The following is a 19,983-nucleotide window of genomic DNA, read 5'->3' on the forward strand; positions in this document are numbered from 1 at the left end:
CTAAGTGCCAATTTTGACTATACTTTGTACTAGATAGATAGATAGGTAGATCGTCAAGATTGACTTGCCTGCACAGTCTATCTAGCCTTTACGATACCGTCCCTGTGGGAGCGCGCATCGGGATCGAATCTGTATCGCAAGGTGCCTAACACCTTGAGATATGCACTAACTTTCCTTAAGATTTTGACTGTATAGTCAAAATCTTACAGATTTATCTCAACGTGTGTATACACCTTTACTATGAATAGTCTTACCCAAATATATTCCTCGGCCTTCCCCTTATGTTGGAGTGACCATGGGCAGCTTGTATCATTCTTACATATATGGTGGTCCTGTTACAAAATTTCTCTTCTGATGCACAGTTCATCTCTCCTACCCTTTCCTGTTTAAAATAACCCTTGGACATTTCTTGCCATCCTCTCCAGATGCCAACCCACACTTGGCAAAATTAGCCTTGCATATTTTAGCAGCTGCAAAGTGCCTCTACCTGAAATCCCATATCTGGTTTATAGCCTACATGGAAAAAATTAATTAACAACAAAAGTGACAAATGTAATCAACTTTGGCTTCCTAGGCTAAATGTGATTGATTTTACTAACTTAACTTTCTCTTGCAGCTGTCACTTGCCATACTTCTTTCTTGTTTGCTACAGAGCACGCGGTGACACACCGTTCCGGTATGAATGGTTGACAATGTTAAGGTCAACAATCTTTAGGTCGACCTTGACAAATGGTCGACACATGAAGGGTCGACACACGGAAGGGTCGACATGGATTTTTGAATAGTTTTTGGTGTAATTTTTTCTGTAACATGACCAGGAATTAGTGTACCGCGTCCCCTTGAAGGCAAGGTGCCTCGCTGCGCTTGACACAGGTTACTATTCCCAATCATAGTCCATGTGGATGGTAAAGTATGAAAAAATTTAAAATCTATTTTTTTTTATTTTAAAAAGCCATGTCGACCTTTTCATGTGTCGACCATTCCCACGTGTCGACCATTTGTCCATGTTGACCATGTCAATGTCGACCAATAGTGGTCGACCTTAACAATTGTCGACCATATGAACGGATACCGTGACCCACACCCCCTTCTTTTTTCTCATTTCCCTTCCCCTACCCCCATATTGTTCTTTTGTACTTATATTGTTGCTTTATTAGCAGAGTCCAATTACCACTTTGATGTTTTATATACTGTTTTTGTATTCTTCCCATTATGCAATTATGTTATGTACTTTAAACAGAAAAAGAGGCTCTGTCACCTCAGGATAGAGACTTTAGCAAACAAAAGAAAATGATATAAATACACTACTAAGAAGCACTACAAGTCTTGTAACTGTGGTCTAAGCACTTCATATAAAATAATAACGTTTAAAAAAAAGGTTTATTTAAAAAAAAATTAAGAATTTACTTACCGATAATTCTATTTCTCGTAGTCCGTAGTGGATGCTGGGGACTCCGTCAGGACCATGGGGAATAGCGGCTCCGCAGGAGACAGGGCACAAAAATAAAGCTTTAGGATTAGGTGGTGTGTACTGGCTCCTCCCCCTATGACCCTCCTCCAAGCCTCAGTTAGGATACTGTGCCCGGACGAGCGTACACAATAAGGAAGGATATTGAATCCCGGGTAAGACTCATACCAGCCACACCAATCACACCGTATAACTTGTGATCTGAACCCAGTTAACAGTATGACAAACGTAGGAGCCTCTGAACAGACGGCTCACAACAAATAACAACCCGATTTTTTTGTAACAATAACTATGTACAAGTATTGCAGACAATCCGCACTTGGGATGGGCGCCCAGCATCCACTACGGACTACGAGAAATAGAATTATCGGTAAGTAAATTCTTATTTTCTCTAACGTCCTAAGTGGATGCTGGGGACTCCGTCAGGACCATGGGGATTATACCAAAGCTCCCAAACGGGCGGGAGAGTGCGGATGACTCTGCAGCACCGAATGAGAGAACTCAAGGTCCTCCTCAGCCAGGGTATCAAATTTGTAGAATTTTGCAAACGTGTTTGCCCCTGACCAAGTAGCAGCTCGGCAGAGTTGTAATGCCGAGACCCCCCGGGCAGCCGCCTAGGATGAGCCCACTTTCCTTGTGGAATGGGCCTTGACAGATTTAGGTTGTGGCAAGCCTGCCACAGAATGTGCAAGTTGAATTGTGCTACAAATCCAACGAGCAATCGTCTGCTTAGAAGCAGGAGCACCCATCTTGTTGGGTGCATACAATATAAACAGTGAGTCAGACTTTCTGACTCCCGCCGTTCTTGAAATATATATTTTCAATGCCCGGACCACGTCCAACAACTTGGAATCCTCCAACTCGTTAGTAGCCGCAGGCACCACAATAGGCTGGTTCAGGTGAAACGCTGACACCACCTTAGGCAGAAAATGAGGACGCGTCCGCAGTTCTGCCCTGTCCGTATGGAAAATCAGATATGGGCTCTTATATGATAAAGCCGCCAATTCTGATACTCTCCTGGCTGAAGCCAGGGCCAGTAGCATGGTTACTTTCCATGTAAGATACTTCAACTCCACCGATTTGTGCGGCTCAAACCAATGGGATTTGAGAAAATCCAAGACTACATTAAGATCCCACGGTGCCACTGGGGGCACAACCGGGGGCTGTATATGTAGTACTCCTTTTATAAAAGTTTTGACTTCAGGAACTGAAGCCAATTCTTTCTGGAAGAAAATCGACAGGGCCGAAATTTGAACCTTAATGGACCCCAATTTGAGGCCCATAGACAATCCTGTTTGCAGGAAATGTAGGAATCGACCCAGTTGAAATTCCTCCGTGGGGGCCTTCCTGGCCTCACACCACGCAACATATTTTCTCCAAATGCGGTGATAATGTTGTGCAGTCACCTCCTTCCTGGCTTTTACCAGTGTAGGAATGACCTCTTCCGGAATGCCTTTTTCCCTTAGAATTCGGCGTTCAACCGCCATGCCGTCAAACGCAGCCGCGGTAAGTCTTGGAATAGACACGGTCCCTGCTGAAGCAGGTCCCGTCTTAGAGGTAGAGGCCACGGATCCTCCGTGAGCATCTCTTGAAGTTCCAGGTACCAAGTTCTTCTTGGCCAATCCGGAGCCACTAGTATCGTTCTTACTCCCTTTTGCCGTATAATTCTCAGTACTTTTGGTATGAGAGGCAGAGGAGGGAACACATACACTGACTGGAACACCCACGGTGTTACCAGAGCGTCCACAGCTATTGCCTGAGGATCTCTTGACCTGGCGCAATACCTGTCCAGTTTTTTGTTGAGGCGGGACGCCATCATATCCACCATTGGTTTTTCCCAACGGTTCACAATCATGTGGAAGACTTCTGGATGAAGTCCCCACTCTCCCGGGTGTAGATCGTGTCTGCTGAGGAAGTCTGCTTCCCAGTTGTCCACTCCCGGAATGAATACTGCTGACAGTGCTATCACATGATCTTCCGCCCAGCGAAGAATCCTTGCAGCTTCTGCCATTGCTGTCCTGCTTCTTGTGCCGCCCTGTCTGTTTACGTGGGCGACTGCCGTGATGTTGTCCGACTGGATCAACACCGGCTGACCCTGAAGCAGGGGTTTTGCCAGACTTAGAGCATTGTAAATCGCTCTTAGCTCCAGTATATTTATGTGAAGAGACATCTCCAGGCTTGACCATACTCCCTGGAAGTTTCTTCCCTGTGTGACCGCTCCCCAGCCTCTCAGACTGGCATCCGTGGTCACCAGGACCCAGTCCTGTATGCCGAATCTGCGGCCCTCTAACAGATGAGCACTCTGCAACCACCACAGAAGAGACACCCTTGTCCGTGGCGATAAGGTTATCCGCTGATGCATCTGCAGATGCGATCCGGACCATTTGTCCAGCAGATCCCACTGAAAAGTTTGTGCGTGGAATCTTCCGAATGGAATCGCTTCGTAAGAAGCCACCATCTTTCCCAGGACTCTTGTGCATTGATGCACAGACACTGTCCCTGGTTTTAGGAGGTTCCTGACAAGTTCGGATAACTCCCTGGCTTTCTCCTCCGGAAGAAACACCTTTTTCTGAACCGTGTCCAGAATCATTCCCAGGAACAGCAGACGTGTCGTCGGGGTCAACTGAGATTTTGGAAAATTCAGAATCCACCCGTGTTGTTGCAGCACTAGTTGGGTTAGTGCTACTCCGTCTTCCAGCTGTTCTCTGGACCTTGCCCTTATCAGGAGATCGTCCAAGTAAGGGATAATTAATACGCCTCTTCTTCGTAGAAGGATCATCATTTCGGCCATTACCTTGGTAAAGACCCGAGGTGCCGTGGACAATCCAAACGGCAGCGTCTGAAACTGATAATGACAGTTTTGCACCACGAACCTGAGGTACCCTTGATGTGAAGGGCAAATTGGGACATGCAGGTAAGCATCCTTTATGTCCAGGGACACCATAAAGTCCCCTTCTTCCAGATTCGCTATCACTGCTCTGAGTGACTCCATCTTGAACTTGAATTTTTGTATGTACAGGTTCAAAGATTTCAGATTTAGAATAGGTCTTACCGAGCCGTCCGGCTTCGGTACCACAAATAGCGTGGAGTAATACCCCTTTCCCTGTTGTAGGAGGGGTACCTTGACTATCACCTGCTGAGAAAACAGCTTGTGAATGGCTTCCAATACCGTCGCCCTGTCTGAGGGAGACGTTGGCAAAGCAGACTTTAGGAACCGGCGAGGGGGAGACTTCTCGAATTCCAACCTGTAACCCTGAGATACTACCTGCAGAATCAAGGGGTCCACCTGTGAGCAAGCCCACTGTGCGCTGAAATTCTTGAGTCGACCCCCCACCGCTCCTGAGTCCGCTTGTAAGGCCCCAGCGTCATGCTGAGGGCTTTGCAGAACCCTGGGAGGGCTTCTGTTCCTGGGCAGGGGCTGCTTGCTGCCCTCTCTTACCCCTTCCTCTGCCCCGAGGCAGATATGACTGTCCTTTTGTCCGCTTGTTCTTATAGGACCGAAAGGACTGCGGCTGAAAAGACGGTGTCTTTTTCTGTTGGGAGGGGGTCTGAGGTAAAAAAGTGGATTTTCCGGCAGCTGCCGTGGCCACCAGATCCGATAGACCGACGCCAAATAATTCCTCCCCTTTATACGGCAATACTTCCATATGTCGTTTGGAATCCGCATCACCTGACCACTGTCGCGTCCATAAACTCCTTCTGGCAGATATGGACATCGCATTTACTCTCGATGCCAGAGTGCAAATATCTCTCTGCGCATCTCGCATATAAAGGAAAGCATCCTTTAATTGCTCTATAGTCAATAAAATACTGTCCCTATCCAGGGTATCAATATTTTCAGTCAGGGAATCCAACCAGACGACCCCAGCACTGTACATCCAGGCTGAGGCGATGGCTGGTCGCAGTATAACACCAGTATGTGTGTATATACTTTTTAGGGTAGTTTCCAGTCTCCTATCCGCTGGATCCCTGAGGGCGGCCGTATCAGGAGACGGTAATGCCACTTGTTTTGATAAGCGTGTGAGCGCCTTATCCACCCTAGGGGGTGTTTCCCAGCGCGCCCTAACCTCTGGCGGGAAAGGGTATAATGCTAATAACTTTTTTGAAATTAGCATTTTTCTATCTGGGTTAACCCACGCTTCATCACATACATCATTTAATTCCTCTGATTCAGGAAAAACTACAGGTAGTTTTTTCACCCCCCACATAATACCCCTTTTTGTGGTACTTGCAGTATCAGAGATATGCAAAGCCTCCTTCATTGCCGTGATCATATAACGTGTGGCCCTACTTGAAAATACGTTTGTTTCATCACCGTCGACACTAGATTCAGTGTCTGTGTCTGTGTCGACCGACTGAGGTAAAGGGCGCTTTACAGCCCCTGACGGTGTCTGAGACGCCTGGGCAGGTACTAACTGGTTTGCCGGCCGTCTCATGTCGTCAACTGATTTTTGTAATGTGCTGACATTATCACGTAATTCCATAAACAAAGCCATCCATTCCGGTGTCGACTCCCTGGGGGGTGACATCACCATTATCGGCAATTGCTCTGCCTCCACGCCAACATCGTCCTCATACATGTCGACACACACGTACCGACACACAGCAGACACACAGGGAATGCTCTTATCGAAGACAGGACCCCACTAGCCCTTTGGGGAGACAGAGGGAGAGTTTGCCAGCACACACCCAAGCGCTATAATATATATGGGAACAACCTTATATAAGTGTTGTTCCTTATAGCAGCTTAAATATATCCAATATATCGCCAAAAAATGCCCCCCCTCTCTGTTTTACCCTGTTTCTGTAGTGCAGTGCAGGGGAGAGTCCTGGGAGCCTTCCTCACAGCGGAGCTGAGCAGGAAAATGGCGCTGTGTGCTGAGGAGAATAAGCCCCGCCCCCTATTTCGGCGGGCTTTCCTCCCGTAGTTTTAGATAACTGGCATGGGTTAAATACATACATATAGCCTTAATGGCTATATGTGATGTATTCTTTTGCCATAAGGTATTAAAATATTGCTGCCCAGGGCGCCCCCAGCAGCGCCCTGCACCCTCCGTGACCGCTTGGTGTGAAGTGTGTGACAACAATGGCGCACAGCTGCAGTGCTGTGCGCTACCTTCATGAAGACTGAAGAGCCTTCTGCCGCCTGTTTCCGGACCTTCAATCTTCAGCATCTGTAAGGGGGGTCGGCGGCGCGGCTCCGGGACGAACCCCAGGGTGAGACCTGTGTTCCGACTCCCTCTGGAGCTAATGGTGTCCAGTAGCCTAAGAATCCAATCCATCCTGCACGCAGGTGAGTTGAAATTCTCTCCCCTAAGTCCCTCGATGCAGTGAGCCTGTTGCCAGCAGGACTCACTGAAAATAAAAAACCTAAAAAACTTTTTCTAAGCAGCTCTTTAAGAGAGCCACCTAGATTGCACCCTGCTCGGACGGGCACAAAAACCTAACTGAGGCTTGGAGGAGGGTCATAGGGGGAGGAGCCAGTACACACCACCTAATCCTAAAGCTTTATTTTTGTGCCCTGTCTCCTGCGGAGCCGCTATTCCCCATGGTCCTGACGGAGTCCCCAGCATCCACTTAGGACGTTAGAGAAATAATGTTAAAATAGGGTAATAAAACACCAAATAAAACAGGAAAAAATGCAGTAAAGGTAAGAATTAGAATAAAGATAGAGAAGGGTGGGGATAACGGTAGAAAAGTAGAGGATGTGAAAAGCCAGATAATGAAAAACAATTGGTCATGTGACGGCAATGATTATAGCCTTTTTTAGGCTAGGTTGTGGGGCTCCCACCCCTCTTGTCCTACTCCTATCTACAACCTGTTCTAAAAATAAATACATTTTTTAATCCTCTTTTTGTTTTTAAACTTTAATTTTTTTTATGTTTAGCGCTCAGTCCACAGTCGAAAAGCTGTAGTGTCCAAATTTAATACAAATGACTGATCTGCTGCACACAAAACATTGAGTGCAGCAGGTCATCTTTTTCTCATTGATAAATACACTACTATACAGTATATGGCCACTGCCCACCCCAGCTCTACACCAGTGATAAGTGCAGGTAGGGCGGTACACTGAGCACCACCCTAGCTAAGCAGATGGGAGGATACATTTCGGTACAGAAATTGAACAGCCTGTACTAAAGTAGAGCTGTCAGAGTTGACGAGTCCTATAAACCATTACAGCGAATTTCCCCGCAAACTTTTGCGCACATTGTGATTATGAAATGTATGCACTATAAATATTTTCAAAACAAATTAGCCAAGGCAGACCATTTATGTGGTTCCACAGAAAATATAAAATGTACAATTTCTATGACCACAGGTAATAAGCACTTTTTATAAAGTGTAACCTGTCTGCTAAATAAATACACTTCCATAAACCACTGGAACCAAAACTTCTTACAGAAATGACATTTGTGGCTAAAGGATAGATTTTTCACAGATAATCCATTTCTACTGCAGACAGTTTAGGCAGTCACGGATGTTATGTGGCATGCCGTTTCAGTGTGCGTCAACTTGATTATATGTGTGAGCTTATACCTTTGTAAAACAATTTTATTAATTTTGAAGAATATACTGTAGAATCACATATGATTGCATCCAAGGACAATGTTACAATACAAGAAGGTACTAAGACATAGAAAAAGTGTACCTGAGACACCTGTGCTAAGAGCAGGGGGGAGATCTCACCCCCAATCCAAACAAGTACCGAAAAATAGACAGCAATCAAACAGAATAAATCTGTATACAAAATACAGGTTTACAGAATATAAGGTACATCATCAAACAGACAAAATCAATATATTACCAATAAGATCAACGAACATAAATCAAAAGGGAAACACATCGAGGAGGGGGAAAGGGGGGGGGGGGGGGGGGGGGAGACAAGACAATTCACTCTCTAAACACGAGCTTATACCTTTGAATGCTAATGCGAGATCCCCACTCTCCACACCACAGACATGGAAAATGCTATGACAAAATGAGGTCTTTTCATGAAGCAGTGAAAAGCGTGGAGAAGTAGCATTTATAATTTGCATACTGTAAAATTATACAGAGCTCCTGATTGGTTGCCATTGGCAACTTCTCCACTGGCTCACTTCTCTACTCTTTTCACGGCTTCATGAATAGACCCCAATATGCCATGCAGAGCAAATGTAGTTAGTTAACAAGTGATAATAACTACCAATCCTTTTAAGGTTAATCTAAATTAAAAAAAATACCACAGTAAAATCGAAGGACAATACATTATATAAATGTTGTACTGATTGGAGAGCAGATATTCTCCTTTTCTGGTGCACCACAGAACTGATAATAGATCTTTTTTTAGTGTTTATGATATTTTATGACTCCCCCCATGTGATTGATAGAATTGGGTGGCCACTACTGAAAATACACAAATATAAGTGTGTGATTAATATTGAATAAAAATTGTGATCACTTTTCAGAATAAACTAGACTGGGAAAGACTGTTGGAATGCTACCAAATGCCTCTTTCCTCTTCATATGACAAACAGTCTGCTGGCAGCACAAGGATTCACAAGGAATGTGATTTACAAATGCAAAAGGCACCAGCTGGTGCACTGTCAGAAATAGCTACACAAATACATGGATTAAAAATATTAGCATGAATTTGTATACTGGGACCAACACAAATTTTAGGCAAAAGTTTATAATATATTAAATACATATGGTATGAGATACTGAATTCTTTCACACAAAGTTTCAGGAAATACTAAAATGATACATTGTATCCACAAGTATAGATCGCTGAGCCATAGCTCTGTGTCTGGCCTACTAACAAGGTTTTTGCCAGATTATATTACTAGAGAGCCACACCTTTTTGTGTTTTTCATGCTAATAAATGCATTCAATCGCATATTAAAAATAGGACAAATCAGAGTACATGATGATGTTCCCAACAATATCTTGTCAAATTTTAATGTTGCATTTAAAATTTGGAAGACAGCATGCGCTGTCTCTCATGCATTTGCTACCAGTATAATTGTTTGCATTATTACTAGAATAATGCATGAAAGATCGATGCATCTAAAAGCACACATTTGTTTTATGCACTTACATCCATTTTCCCAGGGCATAGGTGTTAAATCCATTTTTAATGTTCTGCCAAATCCTTGAAAAAATATATTTTTACTCTTAACAACTTAATGCAATACGCAGTGTATGAGTTCATACCTTCCCTCATCTCTGAACCCTGGCTGTGTCACTTGGCCTGATTCAGATTTGTAAGTAAAGAGAAAAAAAAAGCAAGTAACTATGTCTGGAACAAACCATGTTGCCACGCATGGAAACAAATAACGAGATTTATGGTAAGAACTTACCTTTGTTAAATCTCTTTCTGCAAGGTACACTGGGCTCCACAAGGATTGGACAATGGGGTGTAGAGTAGGATCTTGATCCGAGGCACCAACAGGCTCAAAGCTTTGACTGTTCCCAGAATGCAGAGCGCCGCCTCCTCTATAACCCCGCCTCCCTGCACAGGAGCTCAGTATTTAGTTAACCAGCCCAATGCAGTAGCAGGAAGAGAGACGACAACGGTTAGTAGCCACATACACCACATTCTCATGACAAGAGAAGTGTCAGCGGCTAATGCCATACCAACCCAAAGAAGTTAAGAGCGTCAGGGTGGGCGCCTTGTGGAGCCCAGTGTACCTCGCAGAAAGAGATTTAACAAAGGTTAGTTAAATCTTTTTCTGCGGGGTACACTGGGCTCCACAAGGATTGGACAATGGGGATGTCCTAAAGCAGTTCCTTATGGGAGGGGACGTACTGTAGCGGGCACAAGAACCCGGCGTCCAAAGGAAGCATCCTGGGAAGCGGCAGTATCGAAGGCATAGAACCTTATGAACGTGTTCCCAGAGGACCACGTAGCCGCCTTGCACAATTGATCTAGGGACGCACCACGTTGGGCCGCCAAAGAGGGTCCAACAGACCGAGTAGAATGGGCCGTAATGTGAGCAGGAGCTGACAGACCAGCCCTCACATAAGCATGTGCAATCACCATTCTAATCCATCTGGCCAGGGTCTGCTTGTGAGCAGGCCAGCCACGTTTGTGAAATCCAAACAAAACAAAGAGAATCAGATTTTCGAATAGAAGCAGTTCTCTTCACATAGATACGGAGAGCCCGTACCACATCCAAAGACCGCTCTTTGGGAGACAAATCAGGAGAGACAAAGGCCGGAACCACAATCTCCTGATTAAGGTGGAACGAAGAAACCACCTTAGGCAAATATCCGGGACGAGTTCTAAGAACCGCCCGGTCATGGTGAAAAATCAGATATGGGGAACTACAAGACAAGGCACCCAGATCCGACACTCTTCTAGCAGAGGCAATAGCCAGCAAGAACACCACCTTAAGGGAAAGCCACTTAAGGTCAGCCTAACCCAGGGGTTCAAACGGAGGCTCCTGTAACGCCTCCAAAACCACCGACAAGTCCCAAGGAGCCACAGGCGGGACATAGGGAGGTTGGATACGCAACACACCCTGAGTGAAAGTATGATCATCAGGTAAAGGCGCAATTTTTCTCTGAAACCACATCGACAAGGCAGAAATATGAACCTTGAGGGAGGCCAGACGCAAGCCTAAATCTAGGCCCTGCTGCAGAAAAGCCACAAGTTTGGCTGTACTAAACTTGGAAGCGTCATAATTATGAGATGCGCACCAAACAAAGTAGGAATGCCAGACCCTATGGTAAATCCGAGCAGAAGCCAGGTTCCGGGCCCGCAACATAGTTTTAATGACCTCTTCAGAAAAACCCTTAGCCCTCAAGACGGAAGCTTCAAGAGCCACGCCGTCAAAGACAGCCGGGCTAGGTCCTGGTAGACACAGGGGCCCTGAACGAGGAGGTCTGGGCGTTGTGGAAGTAGAAGTGGACGCTCCGACGATAGGCCTTGCAGGTCTGAGAACCAGTACCGTCTGGGCCACGCCGGAGCTATGAGAAGCAGATTTCCTTTTTCTTGCTTGAACTTCCGAATTACCCTGGGCAGGAGTGACACCGGAGGGAACACGTATGGCAGCCGAAACCTCCACGGCACCGCCAGCGCATCCACGAATGCTGCTTGAGGATCCCTTGTCCTTGCTCCGAAGACCGGAACCTTGTGATTGTGTCGAGACGCCATGAGATCTACATCTGGAAGACCCCACTTTTCCACTAGGAGTTGAAACACTTCTGGATGGAGGCTCCACTCGCCGGCATGCACGTCCTGACGACTGAGAAAGTCCGCTTCCCAATTCAGGACTGACGGAATGAATATTGCCGATATGGCCGGTAGATGGTGTACCGCCCAACGTAGAATCCGTGAGACTTCCTTAATTGCCAAACGGCTTCGAGTGCCGCCTTGATGATTTATGTAAGCCACTGTGGTGGCGTTGTCCGACTGTATTTGAACAGGACGGTTCTGAATTAAATGCTGGGCCAGGTTCAACGCATTGAAGACCGCCCGCAATTCCAGAATGTTGATCGAGAGGAGAGATTCCTCCTTGGTCCACCGACCCTGAAGAGAGTGTTGCTCCAGCACCGCACCCCAACCTCTTAGGGTGTGTACACACGGTGAGATCCTTGCTATGTTCGATTTTTACTTGCGATTTCCCTTGAACTCCCCGGAGCCCAGATAGGACAGATTTTGACTAACTTTTCTTGAGATATGGACTATGTGTGCTTACGATTTTGGCTTATGTGAGATTTTGGCTTATGTGAGATGTCATTGACATGTGAGATGAACTAGATAGTACACCGATCTAGCAAGGATTGACTTGCCTGCACAGTCTATCTTTTCTTGCGATGCCGACCTGGCGGGGCCGCACATCGGGATCGCAAGGTGACTTTCACCTTGCGATTTGCACTAACTTTTCTTGCGATTTTGACTATATAGTCAAAATCTCAAGAAAAAATCTCACCGTGTGTACACACCTTAAGACTGGCATCTGTCGTCAACATGACCCAGTTGGATATCCAGAAGGGACGGCCCCTGCACAACTGTTGGTCCCGGAGCCACCAAAGTAGCGACAGACGGACCTCCGGAGTCAATGAGATCATCTGAGACCTGATCCGGTGAGGCAGGCCGTCCCACTTGGCTAGAATCAGCCTCTGGAGGGGGCGAGAATGAAATTGAGCATACTCCACCATGTCGAATGCTGAGACCATGAGGCCCAGCACCTGCATTGCCGAATGTATCGACACTTGCGGACGAGAAAGGAAGCAACGAATCCTGTCCTGAAGCTTAAGGACTTTCTCCTGAGACAACAACCACCGCTGGTTGTGAGTGTCCAATAGTGCTCCCAGATGCACCATGCTCTGAGCAGGGATCAGGGATGACTTCTTTCAGTTGATGAGCCACCCGTGGGCTTGTAGAAACCGGACCGTCATATCCATATGACACAGGAGACGTTCTGGGGAATTTGCCAGGATTAACAAGTCGTCCAGGTACGGCAGTATCCTGACCTCTTGACAGCGGAGTACCACCGTCAACACCGCCATTACTTTGGTGAAGACTCGCGGAGCCGTTGTTAAACCAAAAGGTAACGCCCGAAACTGGTAATGAAGGTTGCCAATAGCGAACCTCAGGTATTGCTAATGTGATGCTGCAATAGGAATATGCAGTTAAGCATCCTGTATGTCCAGGGAGACCATGTAGTCCCCAGGTTCAAAAGGCCAGAACTATAGAGCGAAGGGTTTCCATACGGATCTTGGAAACCTTCATAAACCTGTTGAATGCCTTGAGGTTGAGAATGGGCTGGGAGGACCCATTCGGTTTCGGGACTAGAAACAGCGGAGAATAGTACCCCCGGCTCCTCTGAGCAAGAGGCACCTGTACTACAACTCCTGTATCCAGGAGGGTCTGTACCACCGAATGCAGAGTGTTTGCCTTTGCCTGGTCCGACGGGACGTCTGTCTGGCAAAATCGATGAGGGGGTCGGTTTTTGAAGGCTATGGCGTAACCTCGAATGACGACTTCCCGTACCCAGGCATCTGAAGTGGTCTTCAACCATTCCTGGGTATACCTTAGAAGCCGGCCCCCCACCCTGGGATCCCCCAGGGGGAGGGCCGCCCGGTCATGCGGCAGGCTTATCGGTCTTGGAAGCTGGCTTACGGGCAGCCCAGGCTCTTCTGGGCTTCGGCTTACCAGGTTTGGAAGTGCGGGCCTGCTTGTTGTACGCCTGACCTTTTGCTTTACCTGAGGGGCGAAAGGACGTGCCTTTAGCCTTCGACACAGAAGGAGCGGTATTTGGTAGACCGGCAGTTTTGGCAGTAGCCAAGTCAGCCACTATCTTATTTAAGTCCTCCCCAAACAGAATATCTCCCTTGAAAGGGAGTACCTCCAGGGTTTTTCTAGAGTCCAGATCCACAGACCAGGATCTCAGCCACAATATCCGGCGAGCCAGGACTGACGTAGTAGAGGCCTTGGCTGCTAGGATACCGGCATCCGAAGCCGCCTCTTTAATATAGCGAGAAGCTGTGACAATATATGACAAGCATTGTCTAGCATGTTCAGAGGAGATTTCAGTATCTAACTCCAAGGCCCACGCTTCAGTAGCCTCGGCAGCCCATGTAGCTGCAATAGTGGGCCTTTGCGCAGCACCCGTGAGGGTGTAAATCGCTTTCAGCCAACCCTCCACACGCTTATCCGTAGGCTCTTTTAGAGACATGACAGTAGCGACAGGCAGAGCTGAGGAAACCACCATCCTAGCCACATGTGAGTCCACTGTAGGAGGCGTTTCCCAATTCTTAGACAGCTCTGGCGCGAGGGGATAGCGAGCCAGCATCTTCTTTTGAGGCACAAACTTCATACCCGGGTTTTCCCAGGGTTCCTGACGTATATCCACTAGGTGGTCAGAGTGAGGTAAAACTTGTTTAACCACCTTCTGATGCTTGAACCTATCTGGTTTCTTAGGAGGGACGGGTGGCTCGGGATCATCCGTAATCTGTAGAATTAGCCTCCAAAAGATCAGGAACATCCACATGTGAACTACCCTCCCCATCAGCCGTATCGGAGTCAGAACCTGTGGGGTCAGTGTACGTGCCATCTTCATCAGACGAGGTGTGAGTGACAGCAGTGGATTGTGAGGAGACAAGCGCTCGCTTAGAGGACCGCTTGGACTTAGGCGAGCGATGGTCAGACTTTTTAGTAGTCAGGGACTGGTTCAACTTCTTTAACCGAGCAGATAAATCGTCCGCCCACGGCGGGTTAGCTGCAGGGACCACATACGGTTGTACCGGCATTGGGGGTCCCATAGGGGGTGTTAGTTTATGAACTAGCGTATGCAGAAGCGTGGAAAAAGCGGCCCACGGTGGGTCAGTATGTGCCTCCGTTGCCACAGTCCCACTGGGGGACAAGGAGCCCCCAGAACCAGAGCCCGCAGCTGCTATATTCTCCTCATATGGGTCTGTAGCTTCAGCAACACCGACAGTGTGTTCAGACCCAGAACCATTACCCTCAGAAGCAGACATGATATACTTGCAGTACAAGGTAACAGTACAATTATCAGCAGCACTATACCTCTAAACCCAAACCCCTGCGCAGTGTAGTCAGCACTAGCAGAGATAAAGGAGATATATGGTGACTAAATCACAGAGAAAAATACGTAATACAGTATATCTTTGTGAAAATCCTATATTTAGATAAAACCTGACGCACCAAGCCCCCTCAGGTTACAGAATATATGGATAGCAGGTTGAGTGAAAGACACGAAATGGACATCACTCAGCTATCAAATGCACACACAGAAAGTCACAGTTTGTACAATGCAGAGTTTATTACTGACAATAATACTGCACTGGACTAGCTTACACAGCTATATAACAATAGATATAACAGTACAGAGTCAGAACTGGATGTATATCACAGGGTAATTGTACTATAAAACCCTGACTAAATGCACTCTTTCTTAACTATCACTGTCTAAAAAGGCAGGTAGAATACTTAAGTGTAATGTAAAGGCACAGCGCTGACAACCAGGCGGCTTTACATAGGAGGATTTGCCCAAGCAGTCCCAGGAACAGTGAGTTGAGGAGTAATGGTGCCGCAGACACTGACAGGGAGTGAGGTAAAGACAGAAATGCAGCTCCAGGGCGGGAACAATTGCTGGAAATGGCGCCCTGGGGCTGGGGGAGGGGCTTCAGGTCTAAGCCTTATCCCCGTGCTGGCAAAACCACCGGGTACTGTGGGCAATATAATAATCGGTTTATAGAGAAAACCTGACCTGCGCCCATGCCCTGGTGATCTAGTGGGATCGCCTGTACTGCCGCAGTGTCCACCGCCAGCGCGCGTGGCCCGCCTCCCACTGACCGCGACGGATCGCGATAAAGACCGGGTTCCGCAAGCGGGACCCACTTACCACCTCCCGAAGCGCGGCTACGCGATCCTGGAGAGCCCCAGCCGTGTGTGTCTAACGTGAAGAAAACCGGAGCCTCCGCTGTAGGTACCCGGCAACCAGGGCTCGGGAGTGTACACCGCCGCTGGGGAGAGCTGGAGCAGCAGCAGTGAATGTCTCCTGTCATTTACCTCCGCTGCTGCCCTTGAAGTCTTCACTTTTTCTTCACAAAAAAGCTCTTTTTAGGGCTGCCTGGGAGCAGCCCCCCTGTTAAGTGCCTGCTTACTGCAGCACCAACTTACAAAATTGAGCTCCTGTGCAGGGAGGCGGGGTTATAGAGGAGGCGGCGCTGTGCATTCTGGGAACAGTCAAAGCTTTGAGCCTGTTGGTGCCTCGGATCAAGATCCTACTCTACACTCCATTGTCCAATCCTTGTGGAGCCCAGTGTACCCCGCAGCAGAAACAATTATTTTGTTTCTGTGCAGCGTAAATACTGACTGCTTTTGTATGTAGCCCACAAATGTTAGACCGCTTTATTTTTACACTGTAATTTAGATTTTAATTTGAACACACCCCACCCAAATCTAGATCTCTCTGCACGTTACATCTGCTCCACCTGCAGTGCAACATGGTTATGCCCAGTTGCTTGCTTTTTTGCATTGCTTGCAAATCAGAATCATGGCCTTCATTTGTTCCTGACCTGTAAACTGTACAAGCAGCTTTCATGTGTGAAGAATGGGCTTGATTTGGATTTTTGCACAACCCCAATAGTTTATGTACAAATCCAATGATTGACATGCTGTGGTGTTTGGGAGGCAGAGCAAAGGCAGTGACCAGGACCAATTTACAAAATGGGGCGTGTCACCCGTTTTGTAGGCGTGCCGAATCCAGTGTATGCGTTATCGGACACAGACAGTCCTGAACTGGCAGAGGGCTTCTAACCGCCAGTCTGAGAAAGCGATGATGCATCACTGGATGCAAAACTCGGATCACAGATGCTGGCTGGGCGTGTAAGTTTCTTACCCCTTTCAGATCTCCAATGCCGGATCCCATCCGGGAATTGAAAACGAGTCCTTCCCGGGTGGAATCCGGCATTGGAACCTTTGCGCTGGCTTTCCGACCCGGCAATATGCCGGGTCAGCTGCCATAGCGGTGGGGGGCGGAGGCGGCGCTGGGAGATGAACTCATCTCCGCGCCGCCTCTCCCTATGTAGTAAACGGGTCCCCGGTTGCATCGACCCAGGAATCCGTTTACACTGCCACTGACCCGGTAATCAACCCGGGAATAACCCTTCTTATTACCCGGGTCAGATCAGGCGACCTGGGAATTCTCATAGGGCCCTTTTACATCACACACTGACCCATGTCGACCCTGTAATATGCCGGGTCGATATCAGGTTATTTATGCGATGTGAAAGGGGTACTACAGACGCCTCCTGCACTATTAGCATATTAGTTGTACAGTATTGCTGAGTCGCTTCCTTGCGGCTGTGCAATACCAACCACATCAAAATCATGCCCACTGTCAGAAACACCAGGATGCTGCTATCTCTATACTACCATAAGACCTATAGTTAAGGCAGTGGTTCCCAAACTTTTTTCAATCACAGTGCCCTAGAGTATCATCATTTGTTTCACAGAACCCCTAGGCCAAAAGTTTCTTATTGATAAATTTAGAAACAAATATTAAAGAAAATTGTGTTTATATGTCATCATTATGTTGAATTCTGTGTTGAGGGACAAGATTCACATCTGTTTGTCCACATACTTTATGATTGGCAGCCACCAGCATTGGTTTTGCCTATTACATTGACCATAAATAATTTGAATTGGTTCTGGACCACCAATCTAAGGCACCGCTGCAAGTGTCCCAAGGCATCCCAGGGTGCCACGGAACACAGTTTGAGAACCACTACTGAGTTAAGGTCATACATTTAATATCTTTATATAAAATTAGTCAAATACACTAAAGGGAATTATCTAGGTTTGCTCCGAGTACGTAAAAATAAGTATAAGATTTAGAATTTTTTTTTGTGGTTTTTGGGTTTTGTTACCTATGCCCATAAATATTCTCAAAAGAAACTCCAAATACAACCACTAACACAATACAAAATTCACTGTTAATTATTAACACTGAAACCAATGCAGAGTAAAACCATGAAAATAAGTACAGTCTACAATAGTTTTAATATTAAACCAGGTCTTTATTTTAATTTTTTATTTTTACAGCTTCCTTGACGCCTCTACTAGTCCAGTGTTTAAATGTGTCTCTAGTAATGTATTGCTAGTTTGACACTGTAATATACACGGATTAGTCCAAATGAAAACAATTGTCATTTTGTACTGTCCTATATCGGTGATTGTTTACTGGCTGGGGATTATACTATAAAAAATAATGTTAGAAAATGCTTTCCATGCATTGGTTTTGTTTAGAACTTCTACCTTGAAGCTTTGTGGGTTTTACCACAAGTATACTGCCCTCCTCCTCTGATAATTTTATTCTCTGCACTTCCTAATCACATGATAAACCATGCAGTGCATCACATCATCACAGGGAACTTCTGAATTAAGACACAGTACTCAAAAACTGTAAAAAAAAACCAATGCAACACAATGGGTAGATGGGAAACGAGGGTTACGGCAAAAAAGGGCCCTACACACTGGCTGATTGGCCGCCGAGATGCCCGACGGCTGACCTGGCAAGGGGGAAGGGGGGGACTTAAGTTTCTTCACTCCCCCGTCACCCGGCCTCATAGCCCTGCATGCTAATATGGACGAAATTGTCTATATTGGCTTGCAGGCATAAACGAGCAGGCACCAACGATGAATGATTGCGGGACCGCGCACTGTTCATCGTTGGTGCATACACACTGAAAGATATGAACGATCTCTCGTTCATTATTGAACAAGATCGTTCATATCTTTCAGTGTAACAGACCAGCAACATTACTTCATGTGTTACTTTGTAAGTATTTGTGCAAGTGGACAGTATGTATTAAGTAGTGTGTACACTCACTCACTCACACACACACACACACACACACACAGGACAGTGTTCTGTAGAATATGGTTTGACTTTGGCTGACGCACAATTCTGTAGCTGTTATTTTTACCCACTTAGAAGCGAGAGATGTTTTATGCAATAGGAAAGATAATATCCTTTCAGATGTGGTGCTTACCGTATACAGCTCATTAAGGACTTTCATTAGATCCTCGTGAAGCTGAAAAGCAATTTCTTTGCTCTGTAATGAAATAAAAGAAAGTATTGTAAATTACATTCATATACATGGTTCATAGTTTCGCACTGTTTTTGTAGACAGATACTGAAACTACCAAAAGACAAATGTTCCTAATTGACTAAATTTGAGCATTTTTCTTTGTGAAACAACCACAAGCTGAAAATGGAAGGTAACTATATATAAAATAAGATTATTTATGACTGGAATCTATTATGTGAAAGCAACACTGAACCATGCATGAGCAATCATACTACTCGTACATAAAATATTTCATTTTACATGGTTTCAAAAACATGAATATAACACATACACAAAGATCAGAGAGAGACATCTCACTGGTGTCCTAGTCATACAGAATTGCCTCGTCTGCAAACATTTATTTATTAACAGTTATTTATTTAGCGCACACATATTCCGCAGAGCTTTACAGAGAATATTTGGCCACTCACATCAGAAACCTGCCCATATGTACACGCACACACATTCCTGCTAGGGTAAATTTTTGTTTGGAGCCAATTAACCTACCAGCAGTGCTTAAAGTGGTCCCTTTACACCATAGTGGTGTCCCTTATCCATGTCATGACTCACATTAGTGCCCCTTATACACAAAGCCCACAGTAGTAGCTCCCCAAATACACATAATGCCCACAGCAGTAGTGCCCCTTATAGAATGCCCTCAATAGTTGTGCCCCTTATGCAATTCCCACTGTATTCGTAGTGCCCTTTATGTAGAGCCCATAGCAGTAGTGCCCCTTATGTCTGCAGGAGTAATGCCCCTTAAGTGGCCCTTATGCAATGCCCTCATTAGTAGTGCCCTCAGTATATATGCCCCCAGCAGAGATGCCCCCTGTACAGATGACCCCTAGTAGCGCCGCTTGCGCACGCACACATAAAAACAAAAAACACAATACTCACCAGCCCCGCTCCTGCTTCCAGACCGCTGACCT

The 19,983-nt window shown here is 46.3% G+C and overlaps 1 protein-coding gene across 5 annotated transcripts in view; it reads right to left on the bottom strand.

Annotated features, from left to right (window-relative positions):
• SRGAP1 (SLIT-ROBO Rho GTPase activating protein 1) overlaps positions 1-19,983 on the bottom strand; it is a 291,433-nt gene that overhangs the window by 86,982 nt on the left and 184,468 nt on the right. For all 5 annotated transcript variants that reach the window (XM_063927572.1, XM_063927574.1, XM_063927573.1 and 2 more), the window contains exon 4: positions 18,977-19,039. In XM_063927572.1, coding sequence (XP_063783642.1) covers positions 18,977-19,039 — 63 coding nt within the window. The remainder of the gene's footprint in view (positions 1-18,976; positions 19,040-19,983) is intronic.

This window comes from Pseudophryne corroboree, chromosome 6 (genome assembly GCF_028390025.1).
Source record: "Pseudophryne corroboree isolate aPseCor3 chromosome 6, aPseCor3.hap2, whole genome shotgun sequence".
Lineage (NCBI taxonomy): Eukaryota > Metazoa > Chordata > Amphibia > Anura > Myobatrachidae > Pseudophryne > Pseudophryne corroboree.